The following is a 24,701-nucleotide window of genomic DNA, read 5'->3' on the forward strand; positions in this document are numbered from 1 at the left end:
GTTTCAAGTTCCTACCATGTAACAACAAGATGCCGGCAAGACTTTTCTCTCCCTTAACGCTTTTCACAAAATATGGGAAAAGTATTTTTCACCTTCATGCATTTTCACGCATTTTCGACACTTTCCCACCCTCTTTACCTACGCAGTCCATTGTGATGGGTACGAGAGATTTAGTCTCTGTATTCCAGAATAGCCGTCGCCACCAACGGAGCTAGCACTGAACTTGCAGCAGCAGCAGCAGCAGCAGCTTGTCATCGCTGCTGGGGTGACCGAGCGCTTCGCTGCTGCGGTTGGCGGCCCGCCTAGCAGCCTAGCCTAGGGACATCGACGGGATCTGGTCACCTGGCACTGGCTGTTGGACAGTGGACAGGAACGGTTTAGAGCATCTTCAGAAGTGTTCCGTTCAAACAGCACTCACATTTCAGATTCTGTCGAGCTTTACCTGAAGTAACTTGATGGTAAATGGCGTACAGCAATATAACCTTAGATGAGGCCACAAGGACAGTATTGGGATTTCTGACTTCATTATTCACCTCAAGCAGTGGAACACAACAGGCTACAAAACAGATTCTTGACCTCCTAGGAATCACAGTACATGTTTAGCTGCTGTAATACGATTTCGGAGGCTGCCAAAGGTCTACATGTAAGAAAGATGTATACTTGGAAAATTACATCAATGTTCAATGAATATGGAATCGATTCGACATGGAAAATTTGTGTGTATTCCTGACTAATACAAGCATAGATGTAACGACCCTATACAGTTATCGTGAAGAAATAGAGTTTCAGTAAGACAGCAAGCCCCAACTGCAACAAGAATATCCCTGCAACGATCAGGAACCACCGCTCGCCGGAATTTACAATGTGGGCTCGGAGATTTACAGCAACGAAGGTAGCAGACATGAAACCAGCAACACCAGCAATCACCCATCTGAATATTTCTATCGGCACGATTGACAGAAGCTGTCACATGAAAGGAGAAATGTTAGGCTTAGACCAAAAATACTAAAATTTTAATGCAAGAGAATGGTGTAGAAATTAATCAACATCACTTGAACTGATATTATATGAATTCATCAACAGCGACTCAGTAAATGTCATGCGCTAAGGAATGCTCCCTCTGAGTTCATGCCAGTGGATTTTTCTTTTTCTTTGTATTGACCATTGGTATATATAGATATTTCATGAAATGTACTCTCTTATTATATCTATACAACTTTTATGACTTGTAATGTTCAAACAACTTATAACTGTAACTGGAGGTCTTGGAAACTAATCTGTTGGAAAATTTTCAGTACTACAAGCATGCTGCTCACTTTACAACTGTTAAACCCCAATGTACTTCTACAACATCCCAAATTGAAACCATGCCATAGCAACACAGAATTGCACAGTAGTATATTTGTAACACCTAAATCTATGTATATTCTAGGTGAATTCCTTACCGATGCTGGAATGAAGATGAACAGAGAGTATCCATAGAGGCACCACAATTGCACCAGACCAGCAGGTGCTGAGAAGTACTTAAGAATAACATATAGGAGAAGGGGAACAAATGTCACATAACCATAGAATAAGCCAGCAGACCAGGTAACCAAGTTAATGTCATAGTTCCACTCTTTCTTGTGCCATTTGTGCGATAGGTAGGTGACAAAAGTGGCGATAGATGCAGCAACGAAAATCAGGGTGGTGCATGTCCAGAATGGCCCATACCTATGAAACACAAATTAAAACAAAGGCATAATCAGCTTATGAGTTGAAAATTAAAGAGAGTTATTTGTTCGTACAACACAGAATCTTTCAGATGACTGGCATTCAGAAAGTTATCCATCATGTTATCAAATTGCTAGATAATAAATTACAAAAACTTGCTGTTTGTAATGCCCTAAATTGGCATAGTTGATAGTTGCATTGTTCTTTTCAGGGAGAAGCATACAACAAAACTTGTCAGAAATATTCAAGTCTACTCTCATGTAGGTACAATATAGGTGACCTTATACAACATAGTGAAATAACAATTTAATTGCAAATGAACAAATGCCTTCAAAAGGATAATTTATGATACCATAGATTAAAGATATGAAACAGACCAAAAGTAATTCCAACCCGAAATATTAATGTTGGTCAGTACAGCTGACACAAACCCAGAACTGATTGTTGCACTAAGATCAGTACCAGAATACCGCACACAAGTACCCACTAAGATCCGATGCATTCAGTACCTAATGGAGTAGGTCTTTGCTATGCAAAGGTATATGAAGATAAAACTATGTATCCTAAAACAGGATTAGATAGGCAATCCAAGCACACAGGTCAAACTAAACATACCCACATTCTGCACCCAAGGGCAATGTATGCAGAATCAGTGCCAGCAAAACAAACAACTAAACCACTCTAACCTCAGTGAAGTACCGCATTCGCTACCAAATCGTAAAGTTATCCGCAGTGAGACAATATTATGAAGCTAAACTATTTTCTCTGCGAGATGAGCTAGGAGGCGATCGAAGCATACAGGTCGGGGTTCTCGGAGGTCTTCTCGGTGAATGTGCCGCGGAAGGGGAAGACGGATTCCCAGATCCTCTCGACGACGTCGGAGGTGTCGACGTCGAAGTAGGGCTTGTACGCCGCCACGGAGAACATCCGGAACCAGCCGCTCTGCGCGGCGTCGTCCGACCCGGCGCTGCCGCCTCTGCCACCGCCGCTTCCTCCTCCTCCGGCCTTGGACGAGAAGGTATCTGCTTAAAAATGCCACCGCAGCCGGGTCAATCGGCCAGATCCGACGAGAAACGTGAAGGGCACGGGAGGCGAGGCCGCGAGATCTGACCGTCGGCGTCGGTGGGCGGGCGGTAGGCGCCGGAGATCTTCCCCCTGGCATCCGACGGCGGGAAGGTCTGGAGGTTGGAGTCCGTGAACCTGATGGCCGGCGGATCTGGCCCCGCCGCCGCCTGCGCGGATGTGACAAGAGGAGGGAGTACAGTAAGGAGGGTGTGCCGCGCGAGAGGAGGAGGTAGGAGACTGGCAGAAAGAGCGGGCGATTGCTTACCGGAACGGATCCGGAGGCCTTGGGGTCGTCGAGGGAGGAGTACCCACCGCCGGACATCATCTTCGCCGGCGACGGCGGACGGCGGTGACGGGGAGGCGTTTAACGGCGGGAACGGGGTGGGAAGTCAGGCCGGCCGCGTGCTCGAGGGGGGTGAATGGTTTATGCGGGATCTCGCTTCGCTGCGGCTTCCGCTTCTCGTTGGATTGTACCCAACCCGGGCCCACCTGGAGCGCTCTTTTTACGTGAACAGTGTCGGCGTGGGCAATTGCTTACGGGGGAGATAAAGTGCTATCCGTCGTGTTGCTCTTGCAACTATTAGAACTACTCCGTGTATAATTGGTGAGGGATTGAATGACAAAATGTGCACAGAACCCTTTTCTTTTGTGCCAGCGGAACATGATTTTTTGACGAAGTTCGCATCATGTGCCGGTAACTTGCAGAATGAGATTATTTGAATTCAAACTTTAAAGACCTCCCGGTTCTGTTTTCGACACCGGTGGCAACGACACCATAGTATCGTGCCAATCATGTAGCACCAAGTAAACGAAGAGTAAAAAGAAAAAGAAAAAAAAAACTAGCTGGCAAACGCAACACAGTGCACTGTGGTGAATGCTGTACTTCGAACGAGGAGTTCATCAGCTCATGTAGATGGCACTAGCAGGCCCGTGCAAGGAAAGTAGAAGCACATCACAGGATACACTCTCCACAGCCAATTGATCGAGTAATGCTTTAAAACTTGACCCAAGCGATGTATCCCTCCACCCATGTACAATTTAAAAGATGTGCCGAAGACAGACAAAGCAAATAAATGAACGAGATCTAAAATAACAAAATTTGATTCTGTATTAATGTAGAAACTACTGTTGATCGTCCCGTAGACTACTCTTTTGCTCCTGAGGTGTGTGTTTGTTTACTCGATACTGTGTAGGTGTGTTCTCGTCCAGTTTGTTGAGCGTCATTTTGTGAAAGACAATTCACAGGCAATGGCGATGTGATCACTTCCCCATTTCTGTTAATCAATATGAAAGTAGCCTGGATTAGTATGCCTGGGGGTACAGGAAATGGTTCATGAAATGGCAAATAAGTTGTGCGCATAAAATGGATAGGAGAAATATGGATCCAGCAGAATGGCAGTACCTTTGTCGGGAACCCAATTGTTTGTTTCAAAATTTGTTTGGGAAATGTATCCAGGACTTGAACAGTCTGCAGATCTTCCGAGGCCCTTCATTGTAACACACGATTGCCAAATTAGTTCGTTGAATACAGAAGTGGGGTACATTGCATTAGCTTCAGAAAAATAGTTGCTTACCATATGTAGTCCACTGTTCCCATGAATTTACTGTTGTAGCTGGTTACTAGTGGTTCCTTGTTGGCGTCTTTTGTCCCATCAAAATCCTGTTCAAATCATAGTTACCATTAGGAGCCAATTGCATTCGGTTGGTTTCTGAAATCTTATCTAGCTACATGGCAGCATTCACTAAAAGGAAACTACACCTAATAAAGTTAAAAGACAGCACATATTTCACTATTGAAGATAAAATGATGAAAATGCGGCCAAAGTCAGAAAAAGTCATGCATACCTCCACATCAGTATAGACACTCCTTAATTTCAAACTGTGTTCCACAGAAGTGCATTCAACATTCCCAGTGGCAGCTTTTATTTCTTCTGGAGTCCACCTGTACGGATCATAATAGTAATACCCTTCACTGGACCTAACCACCTGCTGAGGTGGTGATGATCTATCTGAAGTTGCCGGCAGCTGGGCTCCCTCTTCATATAAGTGATCATTACCACCACATAACTCTTCAAAGAAGGAAGGGTCAGAATTCACATCTGAGCAGGTAACTTCATCAATTGTTATATCATCCTTGAAAGCATGAGCATTGCTTTCAGAATCATCTCCACAAGAGACTGAATGCTTGTTTATCACCTCAGCAGAACATTGATTGCCACAGGCATCCGAAACAGCGCCATTTGGTTGATGTACTGGTGCTGCTGGCCCAATACTACTTTCTCCTAGCCTCACATTACTCATATGGTAAAGGGCATCAGCGACATTCTGAGAACCATTGAAATGAGATGATTCTGGCTCATTAGTTGCGCAATTATCTTGAGAAGACAACATGGATTCAATAGCATTTTCCTTTTCATCGGACTTATCTTTCGAGGCAGCCAAAAGCTCATCTGATTGGACCCCGTTTGCTTCAAAAGTACATGTAAATTCTTCAGAAATCTCATTGCCGGATAAGTTGTCAGAAGAAAGCAGCTGACTGCTACCAACTATTTCACATGAGCCAGCACAAACTGTGGCTGGAGCAGATGGGACATCTGTAATGTCAGGTCCTTCTCCAGATTCAGTTTTGATCCCTCCAAAACACCCTTCATTGGGTTTGTCAATGGATGCAGATTCTTCGCCAGCATCAGAAGCACAGTCATCATTTACAGGACCTTCCAAACAGTTCAATAATCCATGCTTGTCAAGATTAGAAGAGCCAGAACAAGGTATATTATTGCCACAGCTGTTACTTGATTTGGAGTCAAGGAGAGATTCTGAAGAGGTATCAGTTACAGGTTCTCTTCCAGCAGGGCAAGAATTCTCTACCAACTTTGTTGTCTCAGTCTGAGGCTCACGACCATTTAGAAGAGTTATGTTTCCCTCTCTACTGTTGGTTGGATAAAAAGGTGGATGGGATCTGTCACACATCAAAAGCAACCAATAAGTGCACATCTATGCAGATACTGTACTTTAGAGAAAAAAAAAGGATAGGAATATGTAGGAAGAGATTGCCGAAAACAAAAATACTGTAAACAATTTTAGGTAGCAGAAGAATCACCGATATATATTAGGGCCAGTATATAGCCCCTGTGAACTACCACTAGTTTGCTGTCCAGATATAGTATTTTTCGCAAGGCCAGACAAATTCAACTGCACAATTTGGAAGCTTCATGTAAGTTTCAGCTCCATGAAATCAGTAATGCTCATGGGTTATACAGAAAAGGAAAATGCTACCTTTTGCTCTGACACAAAATTGTACAGCGGACTCTGAATAAGAAAAAAATGACACAAACATTAAATACATTGTTAGTGTTAAGCATTAGCATGACAGCAACACAAATACAGTACATTATAATAAAATCTTGAATAGATAAATAGAAACTCAAGTACAAGAACATTACCTTGGGTGTAGAATTGAAATCTCCACAAAGTATCACTGGAGCATCATTCCACATCTTAGATACAGTGTAAGCTCTATCAAGAAGTGTCCTGACCTGTAGGAGCATAAAATCAGGAAGCAGAAATGTAATAGTAAGGTGCAAAGAGTGCTTAGTACATGGTCAAGAATAAAGAGGAGAAAAGACACTGCACATTCTATAAATGATGCCAAGAAAGCGTAAATCACAAATTATCAAGGTACACATCATCACTGTTTTGTACTAAATAGAATCTAATAAAATGATGTTACTTGTTAGCATGTTGAACATATGCAACTCCATTGTAGTTAACTAGTTATGCTCAAATTGAGTACAAAATAAAAAATAATCAGGTCAAGCAGCTTAGATAGGCAACAATAAGCTCGTTATATATGTTTCAATTAATACTGGAAATCAATAGCTCAAAAAGAACCACAATGAACAGCAATGTACCTGACCAAGTTTGATATCTCCTCTCTTCGGATTATAAAGAACGTGAATATTACATACAACAACTTGTTTAGCTTGTTGTGGATGACTAGAGCTGTGGGGCAAGAAAAAAACATAAACATGAATAAGTAGCATGATACGTTAAAGAAAAAAGACTGTTACACATGGGTACAGTAATATACACAACTTGGGCACCCAAGGTACAGAAGGCAGCAGAATAATTGCATCACAACTACAATTACAGTTTGGTCACCCTTACAGCAAGCCCCAATCATTCTACAGCGTCAAAACTTCTCCAATCTGTGAACCAGATTGACTAAGATATTGTTGACCTCCAAACTGAATATTAGGGAGAATCGTTATGTAAAGAAGCAACTAATGTTCTAAGAGAGTAAATTGGATGGCAAGATCATCTTCCAAGCTCCAGCATAATCCTCATCAGTGATTCAATCCGGTGATAGCAACCATGTTGGACTGGGCCATGCAGATAGCACATGCACGCCATTCACTTGTTCGCCCGCTCATTAGTTCAGAAAAAATCTTTCATGCAATCTGGAGGATCCGAAACATAGAAGTAGCAGTAGATGCCAAGCTCTGGACCTCATGAGGAAGGGCAAGGCTAGATCATGGATGACCAGAATCAGCAATTGAAACTAGATTTGTGCTGGTGGGTATTAGGCTATTAGTAGCACCAGCATCAGTTTATGCTATAATTTATTTAGATTGAAATTTTAAGCCCTTGATAGGTCCATATTAACCCTTAAATCAAGGGTTCATTTTAATTCATATTACCATCCCTCAAGGGAGTAGACAGTAGGCTAAAATTTCTTTACAGTAAAGGTAAAAGCACACTGTACAGTTCTGAAGTCCTTAAGTTGCAATTACCTTGTAGATAGATTAGTTGAGTCAGTTTGCACATTTTGTGGGACCACCGACTGAACAATAAAACAATGAAATAAATAGCAGAAGATTAGCAGCATGTGGAAAACAAACTTCAGTTCAAGGGCTCGTAAAGTTGCCCAATAACACACCTCTAAAACACAGAGTTGCGCAACATTATCACGAAGTCCAAGTTTGTTGAACTCAATGTCCTCTTCATAGCGCAACTGGAACCTGATAAGTGAAGGACTTGCGTAACTATGAAAACCAAGCTTAAGTTGAAAACTTTTCATATGTTCAGCATGACAAAATGTGAATCAAACTCAGATCACATCAAAATAAGAAAGGTTAAACTGATTACCTTGTTGTTCTCCAAAAGATAGCACATCCATCAGCAGCGTTTCCAGTCCGCATCTGTCACCCATTCAGCAAAAATAGGATTACCATACAGTCAAGAAGATTCAAGAAAAATATTGTTCTGCTTAGTCGATGGAAATAACTAATCAAGTTTCAAAGTCACATTACACACTAGGATTACTATGTTAATGTAAACTAAAAAGTAGGCATTCTCTCTTATTAAAATATTGCTAAAAGTGTAATAGAGAATTTAAAACAATACCTTCCATATGCCGTTGTATCCTCGGCTTGCCATTTCTTGTTCAAGGTCTGTAAATCTGTCAACCTCCTAAAAGCACAAACAAGGAATACAATCAAACATGCATATACAGGGATTGCCAAGTACGTTATAATCTATATATATGCGCTACTAAACTGTAGTAGATTTCGACTAAAGTGGAAGAAATGTTTATCAAAAGGTTCCATCGACAAGTATAAACAACTGGCCCATTATATACTGTTCATGGCATCATATAAAACTATGCTTGCAATTTTTCTATGTACAGTAATAAAGAAGCAGCAGAGCCTACTAAGATAAGTACGGTACAACACTCTTCTTGCAAACTACCTGAAGACATAGAATATCTGGAGACCACAGTCCGAACTCAAACACTAACTTGTCCTTGCGCCAGTTCCAATCCAGGATGAAAGATGGTATTCGCTCATAAAGAAATCGGTGCTCCTGGGCCAGATAGTCCGCAAGTATATTGTACGATAGAACCTTAAACCTCTCTGTACATTCAAAAGTGCAATGCTTAAATACCAAAGGCAGATATGTGAACTCTACTACAATAATGAGGACCACACACACTGTGATCAATCAAGTCAAAAACCAAAAGGCAAACATGGTTACTACACATAATAATGGATATTAAGTCTGGTCGAATTTGAAACAGCAATGAATCATTCAATTGGAAAGATAGGAAGGTAATAATAAGCAACTAGTTTGATGTCCATAAGCACATTGACTGCAACTATACCCAGTAATTACTACTCATAAATCAAATTGCAATTCATTCACAAGTTTAATTAAATGGCTGGTCAGCTGGTGCCATTCTCACCCGAAATCTTTGAATTACAAGTTGAGCTAGAAAGGAAGTCAAGTAATAACCAGTATATAATTTCAACTTGCTAGCAGCTCTCTCCATTGGATTAGCTACCCAATTCTACAAGCGACATGTGGCAAGCATTGAAAGGAAACCATATCACCAATTCTGGAAGATGTTACCAGCTTGGCGTGGCGGCCGCTGCTTTGCAAACCGCCACCGTCGGCGGTAGTCTGCCAGCCTGGGGCTCAGCTGCGGGGCACCAGGACGGAACCCTGCACCCACTGGCGCTCGGCCGTGCATCTGCGGCAGCGGCTGCGGGTACCCATGGACGTACGGATTGGGAGCACCGTAGCCGTACTGAGGGCCAGGCGGCGGCTGCTGCTGCTGTGGGTGGCCGTAGTTGTACGGTACAGCCCCGTAAGCCGGAGCCGGGTGCTGTGGCCGGCCGTAGCCGTAGTGCGGCTGGTGAGGCTGAGGCCCTTGCCTGTAGGGCGGCGGAGGCCCGCCGCCGCGGCGGAGGGATTCGTTGGCGGCGCGCACGGCGCTGTGGTGGAAATCCCCGCTGACGAGCTCGGCGCCCGCGTCGGGGGGCGGCGGCGAGGGCCTGGCGGAGTATCCGCGGCGGGGGCGCGGGTAGCCTCCTCTGCGCTGCAAGGGGAGCGGGTTTAGAGTTTAGACGCGAGGAGAGATTGAAGAGGGGAAGGGAGGGGAGATAGTGAGAGGAGTCGGGAGGGAGGCGTACGCCGTAGGAGGAGGAGGAGGACATGGCGGCGGCGCGGCGTAGGAAGGCGGAGGAGGCGAGGCGCATCACTCCTGCTCACGGCGCCGGCGGCGGACGCGGCGCGGCCGCATTCGAATCAACCAGTCGCCGAGGGGCGGCGGTGTGTCGTGGCTGGCGAGCGGTGACGGGACCGGAAGCGTGCGCTACGTCACGTACGCGGGAACTTTAATGTACGCCTTCGGGGTTGCGTTGACGCGTACAACATTTTCCCGTATCCTGTACCCCAAAACGGTTTCCTGGATCTACGTATGCTGCGATGATAAATCCCTTTCACAGGGGAGTTGGATTTACCAGCATCCGATTTGCGCCAAGACTGACGAGTCGTCTTTTCCATCGCACAACTGTCTTTAGATGAAGGTTCAGTGGGTTAGGGTTCACGATCTTCAGGCGCTGCTCGTGCACTGGGTCCATCTTGGGCGGCGGAGCGTAACCGCCTTGAAGGTCCTCCACGATGTACACCTGCTCACCGAAGATGTTTTGACTGGTTGGAAAGCTGAGCGCGTAGATAGAATAGAGACTTGCCTTTGTCAGCTCCTTTTTGTTGAGGATGTGGTAGTGGCGTTGCATAATATTCTGGAAGGCCATAGTCGCCGCAATGCTACCGTAAATGACTCCAGGAATAGGAAGACGATGACGACGACGATAGAAAGGACAAGGCAGGAAGCTTCCCCTGAGGACGCGAAGCAGTCCAGGCATTCAGAGCAGTCCAGGCATCCGTAGGAGCATACACCCAGGCATGATGGATCGATGTTGTCGGAAGAGAAGCAGTGTAACAGCAGCCCACAAAGTCCAGTCAGTGCAAAGAACGCCACCACACCTGAGGAAATTTGATTGGCAGACGATATCAGCAAGCTACCTTTTTACATTTACTTTAATAGATCAGTTCATATGCAGTTTGAAGAGCCATTATTATATTTTAACTTCAGTGGTGTCGATTTAGGAAGAAGATAGCATTCGCAATTGTGTGACATGGCATGTTAAATTTTAATTACTGTAAGCACTCTATTTTCAGTGAACAAGGAAACAACTTCAAAGAGATTAGACACAGAGAAGTTTACCGTTACAATAGAGACCGAGTTTACTAAGACAAATTGATGCACGCCTACATGCAGTATATGGTACTTACTGTATAGGATCCAACCACTCAGCAAGCACTGCATCATCAGCACACTCCCATATTAACTGAAGTGAAAAGTGGAAAATAAACATACCAACACAGTAGTAGAACACAACTGGGTGCACCGACAGGATGTGATCCCCATGGTGAGCAAAGCTGTTTCTGAATTTTCCACCTCTATCCAGTAGATAGGCCACAGCAGCAATGGCAGCAATTACCGGGTAATTAATTCCAAAAAATCAACTGAGATATCGATATCAAGTATCTTGCACAATATTCTTCTTAATGTAATGTCTGCGTGTTCGAGAAAAAAGTATCTTGCACAATAAGCATTTAACAATTTTTAAGGTAATGCTAACACTGTGTGATGATTACACAACATTACTATGATAATATAGGGTAAAGCCTCATTCTGAAACACAACACTAAATTCTCTGTTTTTCGATAACAGACCTTTCAGCCTGGCTTTAAAGAAAGTGTAACCAGAGTATTACACCTTTGTACTGGGGTTACCAGTTTACAAAGCAGCACAAAATGTAACCACTTCAACTCCTCACCACCCAAGAGCTAAACCAACAGAAACATCCACTACAGCGCATCTATGGATCTACCTCTCAACACTCCCAACCAGAAACTAGCCAACATCAACCTGCCACGAACATACTCTTATGAAGATAAAATAAATGCTCTATCTTAATAATCCATGTTCCATCAGCTTTTACCCAAAGAAACAATGTACAATCTCTATGTGGTTTTATATTGCCAAATTATTCTGAATAATAAACAGCAACAGGGGGTAATAAGAGGGAAAGGTGATTTCACTGATTGTATTGCAAGGAAGACAAGGAAGATATCTCTAGCAACAAACAACTGGAACTTCATTCTACGACGCATGTCATCTTCTAGAAACTCAACCCGAAGATGGAATTGTGCTTTGCAAGTAGTGCAGTGCGAAAATGCAGTCCCTTCCTGCAGAAATATGTGGACAGAATAATTTAGGGCTAACATCTCATTTTGGATCTAACAATGACTAAGCAACTCTCAATCTTGCCATGCTATCATGCATTATCAAACTATGGTAGTTAATATTCTTGCCACTATATTCAGCCTGCTGCAATTTGAGGAAGGATTTGTGTGAGAAATTTTAATTTGTTGGACAAAAATATTTGCTGAATGAGTATCCTATCCTGACGATAAGAAGGATCTGTTCCATTTAGTTTAAAAAGCTTCAGAATCCAATAATTTTAGTGATGTCAAGTTGCAAAAAAGAAAATTGCACATGTCAATATGTTTTCAGGTTATCAAAGTTAAATATACGATAACTACATCACTGGATTTATTGTCATCAGATGTACTAAAAAAATGTCTAAGGCTAAGGGTTTTTCTTTTGAAAGAGTCAAAGTTAACCTTCGTGATATTGCAATTTCTGTTTTCTAGACGTTGTGGCAAACTGTCAATTGGTGAGATGAAAAAAAAAAGTAATGGACCAAAATTGAGTCAAAATTATAACTAAAAAAGCGAAGGGGGTTCAGCATGTTAAGTGCTATGTGTCCTTCATTTATAAAATTCGACGAATATTTAGAAATTTGAGAGACTAAATATGTAAGCTTAGCAAACAGCCATACCTTGACAGCCCTCCAGTGATCGAGGCATGCACGATGAACAAACTGCTGCGTGCCCTTGCACATACAGGGAGATATGAGCTCATCGCCTACACCAAAACCAATTGGAGAAAAATGGAAATCAATCCAATAGCAATTAAATCTTTGTTTATTTTCATTCTTTCAATGGGTGTTCATTTCTATATTTTTATTTCACACACTTCAAAAAAATTAAGCAACGGTATGTGTGACCTTAACTGACTTGCAACTCGCGACGGATTGTGGGAAAATTGTGTAGGGGTAGATACTAGACATGGATATTGTTGTAGGGGTAGATACTAGATCGAACGAACGCGGCAAGGGCTTGGTCGGTGAGATTTGGGGGGAGAATTGAAGTCCGGAGGGAGAAGTGGAGAAGCAAGCACGACCGGGAAGCGGATCGGCGCGGTGAACTGGGTGGAGGATCGGAGGAGATCAAAAGGAGTGGGCGTTTTCTTGCTCAAAACCTTCAACCGGCCTTCCCTCACACGGGCGCTGAGCGAAGCGCTGCTCCGGCTGACTGGCCGTTGGGCTCCAGTCTCTCCACAGTCACACACACACTGCCTGATGACGACACGCGCGCACGGCCGGTGCCCTCACCAGGCAGAAGCACTCCACTCCAGTACTCCACTGTGTCCCTCAGCAAAGCTGGAACGGCGGCGTGACGTTGCTGGGGGCCGCGTCGTCGTCCCAGATCAGCGATGCTTGAATTGTCGCTCAGGCCGAACCGAACCTGATCACGCGGTTTCGATCGGGAGATCGAGCCCCAGTGCGGAATGCAAGCTATTGTGCGCAAGAGGGAAATGTATGGTGCCGTGTCGCCGTGCATCTTTCCAGATGTGAATATGCGATTCAGATGATTCATTTCCCACCATCGGCCACACGCCCACACCGCCACTACCGATCGTTATGTGCAACAGTCGCTGAGCTGCCAAAAGCCAAATGGAAAAGCGAAAGAAGAAAGAAATGGAAACAACATTTCGATCGAATAGGCATTTAGTCTCGGAGTAATTTGCACAAGATGCATCAAACATGCCAGCAGACAGTCGTAACAAACCCAAACGAACAAATGTACATAAAAGAAAACTGTGCCTAAATTAATCTGCACTTGTTCATACACAGATCACTTTAGTATTCTAGGACAAAAAATATGCAGCGTTCTCGCAGAAAATACCAGGTAGTAGTATGTACCTATCTCCCCATTTCACGGCAGGTCAACTTCACTAGAGCTGCATGTGATTCCCCATTTTCAACCGTGGTTCTATTTATATCTCAGTACATGGATTGCGGATCACTGGAATCTGCTTATCCCAACTATATACATATTATGCTAATGTAGTTGATGCACCGGGAAGATGCAATGCTTCTGTCCATCATTTGCTAGTAGAAGCTACATGAGCTGCAACATCTTCAGACGCTGCTCATGCTCTGCATCCATCTTCGGCGGTGTGTAACCGTCTCGAAGGTCCTCCACGACATATTCCTGTGCATCGTACAACAGAGAAATATTGAGTGGCTAATGAACAATAACCTTTGACTGTCTTTCTCTCTGAGAATCACTATAAGCGGGTTTCACTTGCCTTTGCCAGCTCCTTCTTGGTAAGTATGTGATAGTGCCGCTGCCAGATCCTCTGGATGGCCAGAGTTGCAGCAAGGAACCCATATGCAACTCCAAGGATGGCGAATAAAATAACAAAGATGACAGCGAAAGCAAAGCAGGCTTCCATTGAAGCTGGTAAGTCCACTATACCCCACCCATAGAAGCAATTATGGCATCCAGCCAAGCACGGATCATTGTTGTTGAAAGACGAGAGGTGCACTATTAGCCCAAAAAATCCAACCAGTACAAAGAACACCACCACACCTGAACCAGATTTGTGGGAATATCAGTAACTAACTTGTCAGAAGGAGATACTAACATCTTTTATGTGAACAGATCTGTTAAGAATTGCAATCTGGAAAGTCATCACTGTTTAAATTAGGAAGAACCGCAGAAGGCAACATTGTTATGGTGTGACATGACATATTTGAATTTGAATTACTAAACAATCTATTTTCAGTGCATAAGAGTCTAAGAACATGAGACCTTGGGGGATAATGCTCATGAATCATATTGCAAAACACAGGCACTGAAGCAAGAATACAATTTGATGCATGCATACAGTCTATATGATATTTAGTATTTACTGTTTAGAATTCAAACACCAGTCATCATTGTATCATCCAGCCATCTGAATCCCAGTAACAATTCTAAGTGAGGTTCCAGAAGAAAACACATACCAACACAGTAGTAAAAGGGCACCGGATGCTTTGACAGAAACCGATCCCAATCATCAGAAAATCTGTTTCTGAAGTTTCCATCTTTATCCAACAAATATGCCATACCACCTATGGCAGCGATGGCCTGAAAAAGTGCAAACAAGATGCACACATCAAATACATGCCCGCTGTAGTAACCGAGGTTCACTAAGCTCTCACTCAACGAAATAATATATGCAAGTTGTTTGCTGTTAACTGATGCCAATATGACTATGAATAATAAAGAGCAGTAGAGTAATCAGAGGGAAAGGTGATCTCACGGCTTGTATAATAAGGAATACAAGTGTAACATCTCTGGCAACAAACAACCGGAACTTCATTCTACGACATATGTCGTCCTCCAAACATTCAACCCGTAGATGGAATCGCACCTTGCATGTTGTGCAGTGTGAAAAGGCAATTCCTTCCTGAGAAGATATGTCAAGACAGCATAATTTAGTGCTACCATGCTCGATCAAACAATTGACAGCAGTAACTAGTAACTATCTTACAGGTTAAATTAGTAGGCAGTTTACACAAGAAAGATGAACCCAAAAGTAAGCAACCAACCATGTAAGTCTATTCAAACTGCTGCAATGAGGATTTATAAAGAACTGTTGTTGATCAAAAGAATTTACATATAATAAGCTTCCTAATAATAATAGTCTGCTCCTTGACCTTTGCTTAGGAACTTATTTTGACAAGCAAACTGCAACAGATAAATTTGTCCGAAGAAATGCACGCCAGTATATCAAATAAGTATGTGTTACCTTAACAGACCTCCAATGGTCAAGGCAGGAGCGGTGAACGAATTGCTGCGTCCCCTTGCACATACAGGGAGATATTAGCTCATCACCTGCATCAAAGCCAAGACAAGCAACATTGATCAGCCACAGAGCCACAGCAGAGCAGGATCACCTTGAACCCTAGGAATCCTCTCCTACATTAACAGTTTAACACCGAGGCAAATAATTCAAACATCCAATCCAAACGATACCAGCACCCATTACCCTATGACACGGCAAACCTACCAACTGAACCAAATGTTGCACGGACCGATGATCGCCTTTGCGCGCAAACTACCAACCACAAAAAAAAGGTAAGGAAGCCACCAGTCGACTGGTGCGGGTGCTCACCGGGCTCGGACTCGGACTCGAGGCAGATGCGGCAGCAGGCCGCGGTGTCGGCGTCGATCTCCTCGTCGGTTATCTCCGGCCGGCCACCGGTCGTGGGCGAGGGCTCGGCAGGCGACAGCAGGTGCGCGCGCAAGGAGGCGGTGACGGCGGAGGGAAGGCCTCCGCCGGCGTCGCGGAGCATGCGCTGCGGCTCCAGCATCGCTGGAACCACGAAATCCCAACCTCGCGGGGAAATTGGGGTTTTGGCGAGGGCTGAGGAGACGGGGGATTTGGAGAATTCGGCGTGCGACTCGAGCGAAGCGTCGGCGATACAGTAGTTCTTTTCCTTTCTTCTCGATCTTTGAAATTTCTTTTGCTTTGTTATTTTTTTCTTCTCGGTCACAATTGGGTATTACCCTCCTCTTGTCCTCACGCCTGAATTTTAAACTTGTATAAATCATGATTGGTTATATGGCAAGTCGTTGTAGTATATACTCATCCCGGCATTGAATGGAATAAAAATTCAAATATCTAAATTATAAGTCATTTTAATTTTATCATAAATAAATTTTATCTAACTTTTTTTTGCGAATCAAATTTTATGTAACTTTGACCGGATACATAAAAAATATATAACAACATCTACAATATCAATGTATCAAAATACATCTAGTTTGGTGTTGTAAATATTTATATATTTTTCTATAAATTTGTTTAAAACTAAAACAATGATTTAAAAATAAATCTCAAATGATTTGTAGTTTAGGACAGCTGGAGTGTTTGAGGAAGAGAGAAAGAAACACATGAGTGCTGTAAAGCAAATCATCATTTTTTTAAAAAAATGTCGATCACGAGATTGTGGTTTTGCAGTCAACCTACACCCTTTGTATTGAGGGATTTAGAATTTGCGAATCTTGCTAATTGAGTTCGTCCCTGGCCCACAGACCAAAGCTGAGTTCGTCCGTGGCCATAGCTCAGCGTCATCGCGGAGCCCGAATGAGCGATGCTGAAAACGAATCGCTTCCGTTAGACTCGCTGGGATCGCTTGGACGTTGGTTCACTTGCGAATCGAAGAACTTTATTGTGACTTGCTAGAGAGTTGGGAAAAGAATCAAGGATTGTATGTAAACCTGGAAATTAGCTTGACATGCAATTTTTTTCGCGGAAGGGTCACAATCCATATCTTTTGTGCTAAAGAAATCGTTCACCGTCGGCTATATTTGGGCATGCGTATGTGGCAGGATGCTATGAACATATGGCACATTGGCACGCCACAGTTATGACAGCGAATCAAACATTCTTCCTGACAGATTCCCAGCCTTGGCAAGTATACTCACCGGCCGCTTCACCCAGGATAGTCAACTCGGCTGCACGTGAATCAGCGGGAAGACCGGAAGAGGAATACAGGATTGAAAGGCATTTCTGACGACAAAAACAGCACGCCAAAGAATGAAGAATGAACAAACTGGCTGTCTCCAATTCCATTGATTTTCTACAGTCTCGAGTTCCGATTGCTTGCAGACTTCCAGGCAACCGGTCCCCTCAACTCTCAATAATAAAACTCTCAATAATAAGCTTCCATCATGACATACACGAAACCACTCGACCCAGAGGCTCTCCTGTTAACAACAACAAAAGAAGATGAAGGAAAAGAGCTGAACATATGGTGAAAACAAGTAGAGCAATTTGTCAATATCCCTAACACCACCTAGTTGAATTCCATCTAGTAAATTCATTCGCATCCAAACAATCGCTTTGGTATTGTAACACATTTCCAAGGCTACTCTGATTTGATATCGACCCAATTCAATACCAAGCCCTCCAATGTCTACATCCAAATGGAGCCTAAAAAACAAGAAACCTACCAATGCAAGAGCATAAGCTCTCACGAGGTTATGTAGTAACCGAAGTAATATCAATAGATGACTCCATATATTATCAAGTACATTTAGCATGTTTTTTTGAATAATGGACTAGTGATTGCTCTCTCACGAAGTGCAGTCCATATGCACCAAATATTAATACTGACTTCCCAAAAGAACAAAATTGTTAAATAGTGAAATCAAAAGTGACCATTTCAACATTTAACTCCTTGTTGGAAACCCAAGCTGAAAATTCATGCAACTGCTACCTTACATTTCTGCATTATCTATGAACTCTATGCAGGAAAATAATCACTGAGAAGTGAGAACTCTAGCAAGTGGACATAAAAACACAATAAAATCCAAAAGCACATAGAAAAAAAAGGTGAACAATGTAACACTGTGTAAAGATTTATGCATACCTCCTGTAGTAAGTGTAGCTGGTAAATGCAATGCCACCAATTGCACCAAGACCTAGGAAAACAATCAATGCTACTAACCAACCAGACATTCCACTTCTCTTGGGATTCATTGCCTGTGTCGTCTCGGGATCACCACAGCTTTGCTGATTACATCCCTCCTGTTTTGCAGGCTGTCAAAGGAATAAATTAGCACTCAAACAGTAAGAAAACAAATTTATTAACGCAGCAAAGAACTACTATCTCTTGAGATTCATGTGCTTCATACTTAATATGCTTAATACAGCATGTAACAAAGAGATCATTCTGTACATTATATTCTGCTTCTGAAGCTTAGAAGGACAGTCTTATGTCAAGAATATGGAGGGTTTCAGGAAAACACTTATCTGAACAATATTTTTTATTAACACTGAACAAGCATTTGGAACAGTCCATTCGTCAACTAGTATATACATGTAGCAATGACAAAAGAAAAAAAAAATTCTTGCAGATTGCTATGACTTACACTTACCACAATCTGTACAAATCTAATTGATCTGACATAATCATCAATGCAGTATTATTTTCACACCTGCACTGACATGGATCATGGATGATCTTTCGATAACTAGACATAACCTTATCATTAAAGTTGTTTTTTAGTTGTGTTGGTGTCAATGGGCACACGAAGTGACCCTGTAATCAGTAAACTGAATATGAATATGTCTTATGTTGCAAACAGAGTGAAAGAAGGTAAGCAACAAACATATTCCCATTAAGGTGCAAGAAATAAAATTGAATAATTTGAAGTACCATTTCATCTGCTGAACAGCTAGCATCATCCACAGGGTAGTGTTTGATAGTGTTATCATCCAGACTTCCATAACAAGCAACATCACGATATCGAATACCACCATCACATGGAGAGGAGCACATCATCCATGGGCCAGCAACCCAGTGAAAAGTTTCTGCATATATTCAGGACAAGGAATATGGAATGGAAAGATTCAAGAAGAAAAGAAGGGCAATATGACCTTGGTTAGCAATTCGAGCATGAAACTACTGCAAAGACAAAGTGCAAACTGTAAACAAATGCCAAAATGGTGAAGTGTGCAAAAAAATTGGACGACCTTTGAAAATAAATATAAGCATTACATCAGCTGAGACAAATTGCAAGTACATCTTTTAGACAGATTATTTCATGCATAAGTGCTGTTTAACATGGATACAGACATTTCCTGTGCTTAAGAGCGAGGCTGCATTGTACCAGACTACCAGTCCAATGGTATCCTGTGTTTCTGAACAAATATTAGTTATATGAAGCATGGCATGATAATATATGAACCCTTTGCAGGATTATTTTGTTTCAAGGTATACTGAATATTCCAGGTTTCAGTTAAACCAAGCGAGAATAATTTATTCCCTTAGAGAAGACTTTTGCTTTCCCCTTAGTGAGAGTTGCCTTAGTAGTGCCATAGTACCAGATATCTCTTAAGTTAGTAAAATGATTCAAAATACATGTGCATGCAGTAAAAGCTGTCAAACTGCAACTGAGTCCTGTCTTGTATGACCTAGTTGTGAAAATATACCTTGTGGTTTTAATTGCATTGTTAAGTCGGCACCACTTTTGCAGTAACCCAGTTTGGTATTCTTGTCCATAATGGTTGGTTCAGAGCAATCAGAGCAGCATATAAACTCTTTGCCAAAATCCAGCTTGATCTTGCAATGTCCACACTTGTTTGTTACCTTTGGTATTCCTGTCCTTCAGAACCCATAATTGACAATCCGTATCAGAATGCTAGAGTAATTATATTTATTCAAATGGTGCAGTAGCAATTTAAAAGAATGTAGACTCTGAAACTACTTATGCTAAGTAGTAGTTATTAAATTCTATGTCCATATATGACAAACAAACTAGTACAAGATGTAGCAGACTGCTCTAGTCATTTTCGTTAGCTGAATGTAGTAAAACCATGTATAGACCTGGTTTGCAGCAATAGAAATGTGTGTGGAGTGGCAGGCATGGAGGGCTTTTCGACCCCATGCAAAGACCATCACAATCATCTGATTGAGAATTCAAGTAGTAGCGAGCAGCACATACTCCAAACCATTTGCTTTGGCACCCAGTCCAGTAGCACCCTGCAATTAGAATGTGATGCTTTAGTGAAACGAGAATATGATTCTTTTTTAATAATTAACAAGAATATGATTTATTGTCAATTTCACCATGAGCCAAAGGTAATATGATAAAACATCTTGTGCTTGTGTGTAGTAATCCATGCCGTAAAAATTAATATGCATACAAAATGGGAACGTGCACATATAAGAGCATGAGACATGCATGTGATAAAATGTGACAAGCTTGCTGCAGCATTGGAGTTTCGAAATCCCTTAAAGAAATGTTATTAACCTGCAAGGTGGCTGATTTTCATTCAATTTATACCAATCTGGCGCCTTCGCACAGAACTCCCAACGATGCCTTTGCCAATAGGAGATACAGCAAACAGCAGTGATTATTCAATGACTCTAGCATTCAGCATACAGCATTCAGTTTGAACAATTTTATTAGGCTGATCTTTAGCGTGCATGGATTGAACCAATCAGCAATACCACCTTTTGCGCTATCTGAACTTTTCCCCACACAATTACCACGAATTGTGACATGCTAGTGCATCAGCAGCCGCATATCGATTCAGATCGAGGAAGTAACTGCCAAAGGGGTCGGCTACTCTAAACACCAGATAATTTAAGCAGTTCAGCTACTCTAAACAGATCAAAGCCGGAGTAAACCATTTCACGCGAAATGCTCTTGGTAGTCACACTTAAACGCACCAGAGGAGAGGCTGGCGGCCGCCTAATTAGAAAATTGATAGTAACCCTAGCTCGCTCCACCAGAGCGAGCCGGGGCGCTGTTTGCTTCTGACAAGCGAGTCATCTCTGGGTTGTTAGCAGGTGCATTACCATGGGATGGGACGTCGAGGCAGGTCGCGACGGCGAGGAAGGGGAGCAGCAGCGCGCACAGCCGCGGCAGCGCAGCCGCCCCCGCCGCCTCCATCTCTCCAGCCGCCGCCGGCGAGGAGGAGGAAGCTTGCCTAATTACTGCGGAGGGGATGGCTTCGCTCGAGTGCCGAGTGGGCGGGTGGCGCGAGGCGAGGGAGTTGGTGCGCGTGCGCGGGCCGACCGAGCGAGCGTCGCGTGACTCGCGTCGGTGCCGGTCTGCCTCTCTCTGCAGGTCTGTCGCCTGTCGGCACTCGGGAGCACGGGAGGGGGGGCGTCAGTGACCACAGCCGTGACGCGCTGGACGTTTATTAACGTTGGATCTGGGACGGACGGCGCACATTCGCGGTGGGAGGGTGCGCTCAGTGTTTTCGGATGGGCCGCCGTGGGTTGGGCGTGATGTATGTATTGATGTGGGAATTTTACGTCTCTGCTTTCAACAAATCACGGTCACCCGTAAAAACGCACCTACGAACATCTTAAACTCACCGAGAACGCCAGCTGTCAAATCTGGATTGGCGGATCTCGTCGCAACGAACCTGTCCAACTAAAGGGTTAGGGAAGTATATTGCTATATTGCTACACGTCAGCAATCTCATAGGTCGTCTCATACAGTGCCACGTAGAATTTTTTTATGATGTGGAGGAGAAAGAGCAAGGAGAGAGAAAGAGGTGGTTGCTTCACGAAACAACCACCTCATAAGCTAAATTGTAGGACTACGAGACAACTTAACAACTATTGTACGAGTTATTATTGCCATGCAACTCATAATATTTTATTTTTCTTATGCACAAATTAAGGAATTATATACCACTACCAGACAACTTATAGGACAATCCACTGTACGGATTGCCTGTTGAATCATCTCAACATTACGTGTCAATGCATGAGACCGTCTATTAGACGACACCAATGTACTTGCCCTAAGGGGGTGTTTGATAGGAGGTGCTAAACTTTAGGAGTATCACATCGGATATTCGGATGCTAATTAGAAAGACTAAACATGAGTTAATTATAAAACTAATTGCAGAACCCTATACTAATTCGCGAGACGAATCTATTGAGCCTAATTAATCCATGATTAGCACATGTTTACTGTAGCAATACATTGTCAAATCATGAACTAATTAGGCTTAATAGATTCGTCTCGTGAATTAGACTCCATCTGTGCAATATGTTTTGTAAATAATCTATATTTAATACTTCTATCAAATATTTGATGTGACAGGTACTACGTAGGTGTATCCAACACGTTACACTCGCTTGTCCATTGGTAGTTCGAGAGTACTTGTATAATTTCATTGTCAATTTTCTTAGTAGGTGGCAACTATATGTATGTACGTAGAATGTGCCATCTGAATTTTGGATGCTAACATCGAAGCTCAGAAGTCAGAACTACAGCATGGGCAACGTGCAGACGTGGAGTACACTCAAAAGCAGAGGTGTCAAGCTGCCGTCTTTCAGTGTGGGAAGCTGGGAGCAGATGCGCAAGTGACGCGTGTTTGTGGGGACTGGGAGGGGTCCTGTACATCTCGTGGAATCTCGTGGATGGAAGGTGTACACAGCTCAGCAATCGTGAATCACCCAGCACAAGAAGCACAGTAACCATTTAACTGACAATTTTTTAAAAACAAGTTGGATCAACATTTTTCAAAAAAATTGGGTCAACATTTCTTAAACCAACATCCCTTCGAAAAAGTTAAACCAACATTTATTTAAAAAAAATTAAGTTAAATATTTCGGTAGAAAAAATTGGTCCAACATTTTAAAAAAAGTTGCACCAATATTTTTCAAATATTTTTTTTAAAAAATTGATCCAACATTTTTTTCAACCCTCTTCACCGGCTTCGTCGGCAGCCCCGTGCGGAGGGGCGTGGCGTAGGCATGGGAGGAGAGGGAATGGAGGTTAGGGTTTTAGTTTGACGCAGATCATTCGTTGTACCAATCTCGAATGTTGGAAGGTAATAAAAAAAAATCTTCCGAAGGATGGTAGGATTTCCGCTGGGGAGGCATAGAGCTGCCATTCAAGAATGGGCTCCCGTTAAAGGCCCAAACGGAATACGTTGCGGTCCGCTTCCAAGTTCCAAAAGCCCAGCCCAAGCAACGTTCCGGAGAAGTTCCAGCATTTCAGCATCATTCATTCGGTCGTCGAATGTGGAAAGTGAACCACCGACGCGCATGCCCTTCACCTCCTCCATTTATTTCCACGCAAGGATCATCCATCCATCCCCGTGGATGTAAGCTATCAATGACTCGAGAACAAAACTCTACGTTACATGACCAGGGCAGTATCGAGCTTCTTCTTCGTCCGAACCTGCACGCATTACTTCGCCACGGCCGATATGGGCGATGGCTCGTCTCCCGGCTTCCCGCTCCGGTCCCGGTCCCGGCCCCGACCAGATATTCCCTCCGGCGATCGACGGTGCTCGCGGCCTCGGCATCCGCAACCATTAATCACCAACGCTTCCAGGTGGGCGTACGTAGTAGATGGGGACAGCACGCGAGGTCCCCTGCGGCTCTCCCTTCCAGCGACAGCACTCGTCGTCGTCGTACACGAAAACCACACGTACGTACGAGCGGCCGAGGGGTCATCCAACCGCACAACAGCTGGAACATAATCATGAGCGACGACGAAGAACGATCATTCCCCCGGACCACCGCCCGCCGGACGCCACGGCAACTCGCTGGCGGCGACCGCAGAAGACGACGCCGGCGAGATCCGCGCCTGCGGCCCGTATCTCGTCGGCGCACCCCGAGCGTTATCCCCCCAGAGCGGGCCGGAGCGGGGCATCGAGGTCGCGGGAAAATAAGCGGCGGCGAGTGGATACTGGATAGAGAAGCCGAGTAGGAGTAGCCGACCATGGCAGGCGGGCCAGGGATCGGAGGGTTCGGGGGGGCGGGGCCCGGGGGGCTACGCTGTATTGCTATGCATGTGGTGGCGCGGGAGGACGGGCGGGGCGCGCGCACGCGGCTGCATGCACCGCGCCGCGCGACGGCGACGGCAGATCGATCGACCTGTCGGCCGGCCCGCCTGCGGGCGCTCGTGTCGGTCGCTGCGCGTCCCGCTCGCACCGTCACCGCCGCACCGCGCTGCTCGCAGGGCAAGGGCCTCACATGGCCGTGCCGCTCGCGGGGCCCCGTCTGGCAGCGGAACCGACGTGGGGAGACGGGAGAGGCGGCCAGTGTCGCGTCGGGACAGATGCTCTATTGCTCTCCATGCATCCTCGCGGGGCCCGGCCGGCACCCCGGACACCCACATCCCACGACTGCTACCCACAGTTGATGGTTGGATGGCGCTGAGCCGCTCACCCGTTTCTGGACTCTCGTCTCTTCACCGTACCGTAGAATAATCGAGCTCGTGGTTTTGCCCATTTGACATGCCAAGTTACAAGAAAATGCCTTATTTACCGGGATACAAATGTCGAATCAAGCAAAAGCCAGATGTATCGGGGGCGGGGTAACAATAACACGACAGTGTTTTTA

General features: G+C 44.0%; 4 protein-coding genes and 1 pseudogene across 4 annotated transcripts; all 5 read right to left on the reverse strand.

Annotated features, from left to right (window-relative positions):
• Nucleotides 1-504: 504 nt before the first annotated feature.
• LOC101754351 (protein YIPF1 homolog) lies at nucleotides 505-3,222 on the reverse strand. The gene is made up of 5 exons (XM_004969079.3): nucleotides 3,044-3,222; nucleotides 2,825-2,945; nucleotides 2,513-2,735; nucleotides 1,446-1,713; nucleotides 505-963 (listed from the first exon to the last, which is right to left on the reverse strand). Exons 1-5 carry the CDS (start codon nucleotides 3,101-3,103, stop codon nucleotides 757-759), a joined length of 879 nt encoding a protein of 292 aa, XP_004969136.1. The 5' UTR covers nucleotides 3,104-3,222; the 3' UTR covers nucleotides 505-756.
• A 516-nt stretch (nucleotides 3,223-3,738) lies between these two features.
• On the reverse strand, nucleotides 3,739-9,930 carry LOC101754752 (carbon catabolite repressor protein 4 homolog 6). The gene is made up of 15 exons (XM_012846005.2): nucleotides 9,753-9,930; nucleotides 9,190-9,658; nucleotides 8,530-8,693; nucleotides 8,185-8,250; nucleotides 7,927-7,979; nucleotides 7,718-7,799; nucleotides 7,572-7,621; nucleotides 6,690-6,780; nucleotides 6,222-6,314; nucleotides 6,055-6,087; nucleotides 5,879-5,970; nucleotides 4,624-5,737; nucleotides 4,353-4,438; nucleotides 4,181-4,265; nucleotides 3,739-4,052 (listed from the first exon to the last, which is right to left on the reverse strand). Exons 1-15 carry the CDS (start codon nucleotides 9,816-9,818, stop codon nucleotides 3,999-4,001), a joined length of 2,598 nt encoding a protein of 865 aa, XP_012701459.2. The 5' UTR covers nucleotides 9,819-9,930; the 3' UTR covers nucleotides 3,739-3,998.
• Nucleotides 9,931-10,061: 131 nt separating this feature from the next.
• LOC101766133 lies at nucleotides 10,062-13,377 on the reverse strand (annotated as a pseudogene).
• A 220-nt stretch (nucleotides 13,378-13,597) lies between these two features.
• Nucleotides 13,598-16,460, reverse strand: LOC101755158. Its single transcript, XM_004969081.1, has 6 exons — nucleotides 15,983-16,460; nucleotides 15,617-15,702; nucleotides 15,128-15,274; nucleotides 14,829-14,952; nucleotides 14,129-14,412; nucleotides 13,598-14,031 (listed from the first exon to the last, which is right to left on the reverse strand). The coding sequence occupies exons 1-6, from the start codon at nucleotides 16,179-16,181 to the stop codon at nucleotides 13,939-13,941; spliced, it is 933 nt and encodes a 310-aa protein (XP_004969138.1). The 5' UTR covers nucleotides 16,182-16,460; the 3' UTR covers nucleotides 13,598-13,938.
• Nucleotides 16,461-17,370: 910 nt separating this feature from the next.
• On the reverse strand, nucleotides 17,371-21,451 carry LOC101755565 (thrombospondin type-1 domain-containing protein 4). The gene is made up of 6 exons (XM_004969082.3): nucleotides 21,183-21,451; nucleotides 20,205-20,360; nucleotides 19,811-19,978; nucleotides 19,035-19,189; nucleotides 18,246-18,415; nucleotides 17,371-17,580 (listed from the first exon to the last, which is right to left on the reverse strand). The coding sequence occupies exons 1-6, from the start codon at nucleotides 21,274-21,276 to the stop codon at nucleotides 17,526-17,528; spliced, it is 798 nt and encodes a 265-aa protein (XP_004969139.1). The 5' UTR covers nucleotides 21,277-21,451; the 3' UTR covers nucleotides 17,371-17,525.
• Between the last annotated feature and the right edge of the window lie 3,250 nt (nucleotides 21,452-24,701).

This window comes from Setaria italica, chromosome V (genome assembly GCF_000263155.2).
Source record: "Setaria italica strain Yugu1 chromosome V, Setaria_italica_v2.0, whole genome shotgun sequence".
Classification (NCBI taxonomy): domain Eukaryota; kingdom Viridiplantae; phylum Streptophyta; class Magnoliopsida; order Poales; family Poaceae; genus Setaria; species Setaria italica.